Raw genomic sequence first — 10,393 nt, 5'->3', positions numbered from 1 at the left:
TTTGTTAAAGGAAGAACTTAGAATTGTAGTAGAAATAATCAAAAGAAGGGTAACAAACTTTGACTCCGGCTGCAAAAGCAACAATCAGTGGAGGAAGCTGAGGGACAACACAGACCACAATACTGATTTTCTCCTCGGGTTAAATGCTTTCAAAATAAAGTATTATTCATGTTAAACAGGGAAGGGATTGCAGAGTGATCATTTGGGGAAAACAAAAACAATTAAAACCACTAATGACATATCGCATTAAAACAATAAGGACAGAGAAGCTCGACCAGCCCATACATGGTAGCACAGTGATTTCATGGCTTCAAAACCCACTGAGTGTAAGCCCAGGAAAATGAGGCCTCCTTTCCCTGGTATTCAAGTCAGTCTGTGGACAGTCTGTGATGCTAGAAAGAGTTCAAAGTTTCTAGTTTACAAAAATTGACCACATTTAAACCAACATGATTGTTTTCCATCCATTCAATAACTTGAGAGGACAATAATATAAAAATATGTAAAAATTATTCTAGACTCATAATTCCTAGATATGCTAACACCCATATAGCTAGTATAAATTTGATGATTAAAAAATATTTTTGTTTCCTTAAAAACATGTAGTTCATTTCCCATTTAATATCAGACAGACACCAGCTATCCTGAAGTACCAAAATAATCACAGAAAATGGCAGTATCTAGATTTTGGGTTTCTTGTTAGGTGGGTCCTGAAGACTAAACTTCGGAATCTCACCAGGAGTGTATGGGATTCTCTTGGAAGACACCTTTTTGCCAATTGTTTCAATCTGGAAGCCAATGGTCTGTAGCTCATTGTGGAACCCATCCAGAACACGTCGCCCATCAAAGATAAAAGCTGGTTTCAGCATTTTTTTGTGAATCCGTTCATAATCCAGTTCCTTAAACATGTCCCATTCGATGCAGATAACAAGGGCGTGGGCACCGTTACACGCTTCATATAGATCCTTGGAAATGGTCACCAGTCTGGACACTTGGTCATCCGCTGACACGCCTGGATGAGACAGATCCACGACGATTTGTTCCCTGGGAACTTTGGGGTCGTATATATGGAGGTGTGCACCTTTGTCCATCAGATACTTGCTAATGTAGATACTGGAGGACTTTCTGGTATCGCCAGTGTCCTTTTTGAATGCAAACCCCAAGATGGCTATCTTCTTATCAGTTACTGTATTAAACAAGCTGTCTGTGATCCTCGAGGCAAACCTCCTCTGGTAGTCATTCATGTCTATGACCTGCTGCAAATAGCGAGCTACTTCAGGCAGATTCAGAGCCTCACAGAGATTAACCAAATTCAGAACATCTTTTTGGAAGCAGCTCCCACCAAAACCGACGCTGGCTTTTAGGAACTTATTTCCAATCCTTTGGTCCATTCCAATAGCTGTGGCCACCTCTTCCACATCAGCCCCCGTCGCTTCACACAGAGCACTGATGGAGTTAATGCTGCTGATCCTCTGTGCAAGGAAAGCATTTGCTGCCAGTTTGGAAAGCTCTGAAGACCAAGTGTTGGTGGTGAGGATCTTTTCCTTGGGCACCCTGTGCTCATACACGGCACAGAGTGCCCCGACAGCTTTCTGGCCCTCTGGGGTCTCATCCCCTCCAATCAGGACTCTGTCTGGGTTCTTTAGGTCCTTGATGGCTGTGCCCTCTGCCAAGAACTCAGGATTGGACAGCACCTGTAAATTCAAGTTAGGCTTTGTGTTGGCATCAAATATACGGCGGATGCTTTCCGCTGCCCGCACGGGGACTGTGCTTTTCTCCGTCACGATTTTGTACCCATTTGAGTTCTGCACGATGCGTCGAGCACAAGCTTCGATATACTTCAGATCTGCCGCCCGGCCTTTCTCCATTCCATAGGTTTTGGTTGGTGTGTTCACAGAAATAAATACTAGATCAGCTTCTCTAATGGCATCATCAATATTAGTAGAAAAAAATAGATTTTTCCCTCTACAGGATTCTACTACTTCTTTTAATCCAGGCTCATAAATAGGAAGGGTCGGGGAATTCCATGCGTTGATTCTCTATTCGTTGACGTCGACAACCATTACCCTGATCTCAGGGCACATATGGGCAATGACACTGCACGTGGGGCCACCGACATAGCCCGCACCGATGCAGCAGATCTTCTTGATTTCCACCATGGCTCAACCACTTCCAAGGCCGGAGCACGGCGGCCACTCGGATCCCGTTAGCTTGGACAGAGCCTTACTTCCAAGCCATAGCCTCCTGAATCCAGAGCCCGCGGCCATATTTAAATGCTTCTGCAGGAGAAGGCGGAGCCCGGGACTCTGAACCCAGCCACCGCGTACTGCCCCGCCTCCCTCCGGGACAGGCTTCTCTGGAGTACTGGTTTTTGAAGTGTGACCTGATTATTTTCTGGATTTCTTCCATGTCTGTGTCATGCCCCCGTTTTCATTTCTGATTTTGTTAATTTGAATAGTCTTTGCCTGCCTTTTTGTCTATTTTATTGATTTTCTCAAAGAACAACTCATCTAATTGTTTTCTTTGTTATTTTGTTGATATCAGCCCTCAATTTGATTATTTCCTGCCATCTAGTCTTCCTGGGTGAGTTTGTTTCTCTTTGTTCTAGAACTTTCAGGTGTTCTGTTCGTTAGTGTGGGATTTTTTTTCAGCTTCTTCATGTAGGTAACTTAGTGCTATGAACTTTCCTCTCAGCACTGCTTTCACTGTGTCCCATGAGTTTGGGTATGTTACGTGGTCATTTTCACTGAATTTTAGGAAGTCTTTAATTTCTTTCCTTATTTCTTCCTTGACCCAGTGGTGATTCAGTTGAACATTGTTTAGTTTCCATGAGTTTGTGGGCTTTCTGCAATTAGTGTTGTTGTTGAATTCTAACTTTAAGTCATAATGATCTGATAAGACACAGTGATTATTCCAGTTTTTTTTTTTTTTTTTTGTATCTGTTGAGATTTGCTTTGTTACCAAGTATGTGGTTGATTTTAGAGAAGGATTCCTGAGGTTCTGAGAAGAAGGTATATTCTTTTGTGCTTGGATGAAATGTTCTGTACATGTCTGTTGAGCCCCTTTGAGTCATAATATCTGTTAGCTCCTTTATTTATCTTCTAAGTTTCTGTTTGACAGAGCTGTCCAGTGGTGAGCGTGGGGTGTTGAAGTCTTATACTATTAGCCTGTGGGTCTTGATGTATGATTTAAGCTTTAATAATGTTTCTTTTACAAATGAGGGTGCCCTTGTATTTGGGACATGGATGCTCAGAATTAACACTTCATCTGGGTAGAATTTTCTTGTGATTAATACGAAATGACCTTCTTCATCTCTTTTGTCTAATTTTAGGAGTAGGTCCTGTGTTCTCATGTTTAGTAGTCTCCTGAACATGCCCCTTGCCTATCACCACACTTTGAAGCTAACAGTTTTAGAGGAGTTTATGTAGTCCCCAGGAGAGTGACCAGCATGGAGATAAGGAGGTCATTTACAGAAGAGATAACCTGAGGGTTAATGTGGAAAAGGACAGGACATCCTGATGGGTGGAGTAACACAGACAGTGTGGTGTGTGCAAATAAAATCCAGCACTCACATGCACACACATGTGCATATAATTGGAAAACAAAACAGAATCTTGAAAAAGGCCCATCATGAGTCTGGAGACAATGGAAACCAGCTAAGCTCCTCCTTCCACTGAAGAGAAGATGAAGGCCATGGAAACCAGCTAAGCTCCTCCTTCCACTGAAGAAAAGATCAATGCCATGAAAAAACTGAATCTCTCTTTGACCATAGAGGGAATGAAGACAATACGCTCTGAGACTTAAGGAAACAAACTATGTCAAGGCCTGGTAGTATGAAATATCTTAGAAACATCCAAGAATGCAGATGGCTGACTTTTGGGGATGAGTGTAATATAATTATTCCTGCCTTGAAGTAGATGATATTTCGAGCCCCCATCTAGATCTCTGCTTCTTTGATCTTTAAAATATATTCCAAATTTGGGGCATAAAAATTACTGTATGGGCATTTCTTCATATATAAAACAAAGCTGATTAGACTTGCAACATCAAAACATCTGCATTTCTGGCATAGACTCAACACAGGCTTTAAGTCCTGCCTATATTCCCTGACTAAATGTCCCACAGTTGCCCAGTTTCTCATTAGCGAGAACTGCTGGAGGAGGCTGTGCTATTGAGCAGCAAAGCTTGCTCTTGGTCAACAGATGTAATAATTGGGCATTCTCATTAGTGGTGTCTCAGAGTTCACAGAACGAAAAGAGCACATGAGAAAGAACATTAGCAATTGTGGCCCAGGTGACTTCCACATTGCCGGGTCTTCATTTTTTTCCCCAGGAGGATAGCTACACTCACTGGAAGGGGGGAAAAATGATAAACAAGTCCAGAGAAAGCCAATCTCTATTTGTATTTCTGAAGAGAAACACAATGTCCATGATTACCACAAACTTTTCTCATAAAAGGAGACTTGTCCTGCCTTTTATCCCCTTAATGGCTTCTATGTAAGGCTAGATCTCAGAGTATTTTCCCTCTTAATAAAGAACTGAACCTTGTCTCCCAGCAGCAACAAGCACAGAGCTGCGTATGAAGAGCCCAGCACACACTTTTCAGTTTTTCAGGACTCAGATTCACAGGGCAACAGCCCTGCAGGTTCAGCAGCAGAGCAAAGCCAGGGGCTCTTTAGCTGCTAAGTTGGTTTGGTAAATGAATTTGGCACAGAAATCCTCTCTGAAAGGCGTAAGTCAAATCTGATGGTTTTTCTTGATAGATTTTATGTCATTAGAAATAGAGTTTAACACTAGTCCTTCCCGCGAGACCCCCTCCCAATTCTTCCTGTTACTCATTTGTTTATGAACTTACACTGAAGGTCTTCCATGTGCCAGGTTGCATACTGTGAGTGAGTCTAAGACTTGGCTTGAGGACTGTTTTTTTCCCCCAGAGAAGGCTAAGGTAAATAAGCCACATTACATTATCTTAAGATGGAAAGAGTCACTTATTGGGAAATTCTCCCAGACAGGGCTGTGTGTAAACTGACTTGTTGAAGGAGTTTGTCTTACTTGTTAAAGTCCGGATGATCCCCTAAAGCGGAAGAGGGCACCCAGGGCAGGAAGTGAGAGCAAATGCAAGCTCACTAGATTGCTGTGACTTTGCAAAAATTTAGGGAACTTGGACTGAACTTGAATTAATTCAGTTGGTTCCAAGAGTTGAAGAAGGAAATGCAGAAAGGGTCACGCAGTGACCTACTTAAGGTGGCATGAGGAAAACCCATGTCGTATTTCGAGATCTATGTCGATGCATGGGCTTGCCATATCTGCATCGTACACTTCATTTGCATAACAAAGTAAAAACTCTGCTTATATCATGATATTCCCGTGGCTACCGAATGAGGTAATGTGTATCTTAGCCTGCTCATTCCTGAGCTGTGATCTTGCAGTGGCAGGAGTGACAGAGGCTCTTCTTAATGGTTGTGTAGTTAAGTACATTTCTGGCAAGACATTTTCTCCGTGTCTGTCAACAGCCGTGGGGTTCCTGAACAGGAAGCCTGAGAGAGTCTGTCATAATACCCCCACTCCCTCACCCTGCCATCCCCCAATGGCTGGAATAGGATGTAAAGTCCCGACGGGGAAAGCCAGTGAGTTCTGGGTCCCCTTCTTGAGCAAGGCTTGGGAGAGAAGTTGAGACAAACTGCATCTTCAGCTGAGGATGAAGAAAGTTGATGAGAATGGTAAGAATGAAGAGGTTACTTCCTTCAAGGCCGTGGCTACAAGACTCACCCCAGTCTGCTGCTGCTCACTCTGCTCTAACAGCGCCCTCTAGTGGCCCAGGGGAAGAGAAAATTTTCCAATGCTAGAGTAGGACTAGATTCCAGGCTATCTGCAGCCCAGAGGATTCTATGCAGTCATTTAAAGAATGAACAAGAGCCACCCTAGAGGCTATGGAGGAATTTCCATGAGGGACCAAGAGAATGAGAGAGAGAGAGAGAGAGAGAGAGAGAGAGACAGAGACAGAGACAGAGACAGAGACAGACAGAGAGAGAATGCGAAGGCCCTAAGTAATTAGAATTTCTTCCTGTAAGACAGCAACTGAAGAAGGCTTCCTGCGATGAATAATGCGTAGATAAAGGATTAAGTAGAATTATGCACATGTATTAATACATGAAAGGCTGTCGACTAGACTTGGAGTTATGGCTGATACATGTAGGAGGAAGATAAGAAATTTCAAAAGTCAACCAAAAATGAAAAGAAAAGCTCCACGCTTGTGCAAAATTATGTCTAAATATGTATATTTGTAATAAAGCCAATTTACAAGTACAATAATCCAGATGATGAAAGTTTGGAAAGCTTTCTCAGAGAGGTGAAATTTTCAGACCGGATATCCCTCTATGTATTTATAGAGTTTTAAAATGTGACTTAAGAAATCTAAAATGACTCCTTGAAGAAACCATGGTTTTACAAAAGCTCAAGGTAACATGGAGCCCTGTTTGAAGCTTTGAGGGTGCAAAGGTTGCTTTGGATGGCCCAGATTTTTACCAGAGAAGTTAGGAAGAACCACAGATCTGACCCGATGTTGCATGTCTTCCCACCGCAGAAGCACCTATAGGTGAGCATCTACAGGCGAGTACACTGTTCCTGCAGGCTTGCTTGTCTTACAGTGGCTTCCTGTTATTTTTGCTTTCACAGGAACAGCGGTGAAGATCTAGCTGGAGCTACCAGCAGAAATATGCAACAGTGTGCTCCTCTGTTTTCCAGTACCGTGCTATCAAACCACAGGCAGGGCAGTGTAAAGAAAAGAGATTTTTGTTTGTTTCGTTTTTTAAATCTTTTTTTTTTTTTTTTTTTTAAAAAAAACTCACATTATTAGCGCTGTGGAAACTCCCTGGGATCTGTGATAGCAACCTTAGCAAAGACGTCTAATAATGGGGAATATGGAGCCTGAATTGGCAATCATCTACAACCAGGCTAGGCTTCCAGTGGTAGCACTGGCACAAGCCAGCCCCCAAATCTTCAACCTATAGTTTGTGCTGCCTGCAAGATGTGCTGGGGTAATGGTGGCATAGAACTTGTGGAAGTGGCTGACCAATGACTGATCCAAGGGAGCCCATGCTTGACACTGCCTTAGATGGCCAGAAACCAAAAGTTGGGTAGCCCAGAAACTTAGCATAAAAAAATAAATAAAATAATTTCTAATGATATTTTGTTATACTCAGAGATCGGTGCCTAGTCCAATCGTCATCAGAGAGGCTTCCTCCAGCAACTGATGGGAGCAGATACAGAGATGCACAGCCAAACACTAGCTGGAGCCAGGGGAACCCCACAGAAGACAGGGAGGAAAGATTGTAGGATCAAGAAGTGTTGAGGACACCATAAGAATGTGGCCCACAAAATCAACTAAGCAGGGTTCATAGGGGCTCACAGAACTGAAGTGACAATCATGGAACCTGTATGGGTCTGAGCTAGTTCCTTTACGTATATGTTATGGTTATGTAGCTTGGTGTTCTTGGGGGATCCTAGAAGTGGAAATGGGGTTATCTCTTACTCTTTTACTTGCTCTGGGACCCCTTTCCTTCTACTGGGTTGCCTTATCCAGTCCTGATATGAGGGTTTGTGCCTTGGTCTTATTCTAAGTTGGTATGCAGAGTTTGCTCAATATCCCTGGGAAGCCTGCTCTTTTCTGAAGGAAAATGAAGGAGAAGTAAGATCGGGGGATGGGGAAGATGGGTGGGTGAACTGAGGCATGGAGGGAGGGAAGGCTGTGATAAAGATGTAATGTATGAGAGAATAATAATAATAATAATAATAATAATAAACTCTCAGTATTAGAGGTTGAAAGTCTAAGACAGACAACTTCACTGGTTTGGCCTTTGGAGAGGTTCTTTTGGCTATCTGATAACATGCTGAAGAACCTGGTGGGAGTCTGTGGAAGGAGAGAGCAGAATCCTGGGAAAAGAGAAATCAAGGGAGAGTCAGAGGTTGTCAAGAGTCACTTGGTGAGAGCAGCATTAATCCCTTTGGATACGATCCTCCCAGGACCCAATTCACGCTTAAGGCCCCATTGCTTCAGTATCTCAGCACTGGGAATCAAGATTCCATAACAGGAAGCTTGAGAAACATGCTTAGACCTGCCTAAAAATATGGCACAGCGGGAAGAGACACTACATGCTCAGACCGTTTTTGATGACTGCAAGAGCCATGTGATACAGAGGGGCTTGATTTATGTATGCTACATCTAAAAGCAGTAGAGGGCTACTGTGTTTAGTCAGATGACGACATGCAGGGGCCACTCCCAACTACAGCAGAGGGCCACGTGATGGGACACAAGGGGAGGCTCCCTTATTTGCGTAAGATGCTCTTCAGTGTCCACACTTGCACCATGGGGATAATATGTCACCCAAGTCGCTGCCTTCTGAAGACTGAGAAGAGAAAGGTTCAGCATGACTCTGGGGGCTGTGTAGCCACTCTGTGTAGTCTTTTCATTCAGAGTAGTTGTGGGCTGTACTGTGTACTGGGGATATGAAGAGAGAGATCTGTGCAGCTTTAGCTAGCCCACCACCTAATAGAGACAGAAAATTCTAATGGCTGTACAGTGGATAATCAAAAACTGTGATATGTGCAGAGACAAGCAGATCTGTAGGAATCAACGGGAGTGTCTGGTGACCCGGAGTCAGGGACACTCTCTGGATTGAGGCTAAGTCTGTAAGACAAGCTACTAGTGAGGCAAAGACTGCATTGCAGATCATCTCCGAGTTGGAGGAGCTGGGCTACGCTGAACCCACAGGACAGGGACATTCCTAAAATGTCTGCTACTCATACCTCAACCAGCCCCACTCTTAAGTTCCGGCAACACAAAGTTTGCGGTCTGCAGAGGTTAAACTATATCTACTTACTGGTAGATATAACTGATGAGAATTAAATAAGAAGACTTTTGGGGTATACTATCCTTTACACAATAGCTATAGATTAAAGGCCTCCTAATATGTAGGCTTTGCAGGAAGAAGCTTAAAATGATTGTTAATTGTTAACAGTTTATGTAAAACAAGTGATTGCAGGTGTGTGCCATTATCCCTGGCTATTTATTTGGCACATATATGACCATTACTACTCCACCCTAGCCATCGTGTGGGTGTCCAGCTGTGCCTCTGGAGATGTGGCTTTGATTGTGAATGATATGAGGATTGCCAAAGGAACATTAGTCTTCTCCAGTTTCCTTTCAAAAGTTTGCCCTCCCCTTGCTGAAATCCCAGAAGTTGGCTGGTGTAGAAAACATAAAATTGGTACAATGACTCTAACATTCTTTAGCCATGTGTTTTTTATGTACTTTCCAAGTCTACATAGGATAATAACAAGGCAGCAATTTTAATTCGCTAAAAATTAACGTATGATGACTCTATGCTGGGCATTAAACTGGTTGCTGGGTAATGAAAAATTATTAAAACAGTATCAGAGAGAGACACCTTCATATCAAGAAATTACTGCTTATCTGTATTTGCTTCTCCTGGAGGGTACGCACAAGGCAACTTGGATGCTGAAGGTAGACAGCAGGGCTGTCTGGGGCATCTGTTCACCCTGGCTAAAAAGTAGCCTTGGTCCATTTCCTCCCAGTGCTGCTCCCTGCTCAACCCTAACAGTTTGAGCTGTATACTTAGCTTCAGGGTCTGGCCCTCCCACCTCTGCGCATGCCTGGCACTTACTGCCCTTGGGCTCTCCTTCCCCCTATTCTCAACTCCCATTTCTGGGCCTGTAGAAATGTGTCTTCTAGGGGGAGCATAGGCCACATGGAAAACTGCTAAGATTTCTTAGGGACACATTTTCACTTTCTAGTCTCTAATGATCAGGAAAGCATAGAAAAGGGCATGGGTTAGGAGTTAAGTGAGCCAGTTTCATGCCCTCTCCTTTTCCCCCCAATCAGCTGCTTTTGGATGGGTCTGCACAAATCTGCAATTCAACTCCAAAGCAACAAGGGCAACAGAAATGCTGTTAGACTGCAGTAGCCTCCCACTACTTTCCCACAGGGAGAGCTCAAGGTCTCAATAGTCACCCAGACTCTTCTGCTGCAGATTTATCCTTTACTCCATGGGCTGACAAACTACTGTTTCCAGGTCAAGTTCAACCCAGCACTTCCCTTTGAAAATGGGTTCCTCTGCCTGTTCAGTTGTTGACAGATGTGGCTGCTTTTGTGGCCAGTGGCAGAGCTGAGCAGTGCAGAGGTCACATGACACACCAAGTTAAGCCTGTTCACTTCAGGATCTTCTTTAGAAAAATGTCCACAAATCTCTATTCTGGTTCATCACAATCCTGCCTTCATCTCCCATAAATAAACTAATATGTTATTTCTCATTAGCTCACTCTATATGAAGCAGTAAAAGACAGAAGAGATACTTTAAAAATATTTTTTTGGACTATAA

The 10,393-nt window shown here is 43.3% G+C and overlaps 1 protein-coding gene across 1 annotated transcript; it reads right to left on the bottom strand.

The window, feature by feature from the left end:
* Positions 1-482: 482 nt before the first annotated feature.
* LOC130880133 (UDP-glucose 6-dehydrogenase-like) lies at positions 483-2,225 on the bottom strand. Its single transcript, XM_057779008.1, has one exon. It carries the CDS (start codon positions 1,863-1,865, stop codon positions 678-680), a length of 1,188 nt encoding a protein of 395 aa, XP_057634991.1. The 5' UTR covers positions 1,866-2,225; the 3' UTR covers positions 483-677.
* Between the last annotated feature and the right edge of the window lie 8,168 nt (positions 2,226-10,393).

This window comes from Chionomys nivalis, chromosome 8 (genome assembly GCF_950005125.1).
Source record: "Chionomys nivalis chromosome 8, mChiNiv1.1, whole genome shotgun sequence".
Taxonomy (NCBI): Eukaryota; Metazoa; Chordata; class Mammalia; order Rodentia; family Cricetidae; genus Chionomys; species Chionomys nivalis.
This window is presented reverse-complemented; position numbering and strand designations above follow the sequence as displayed.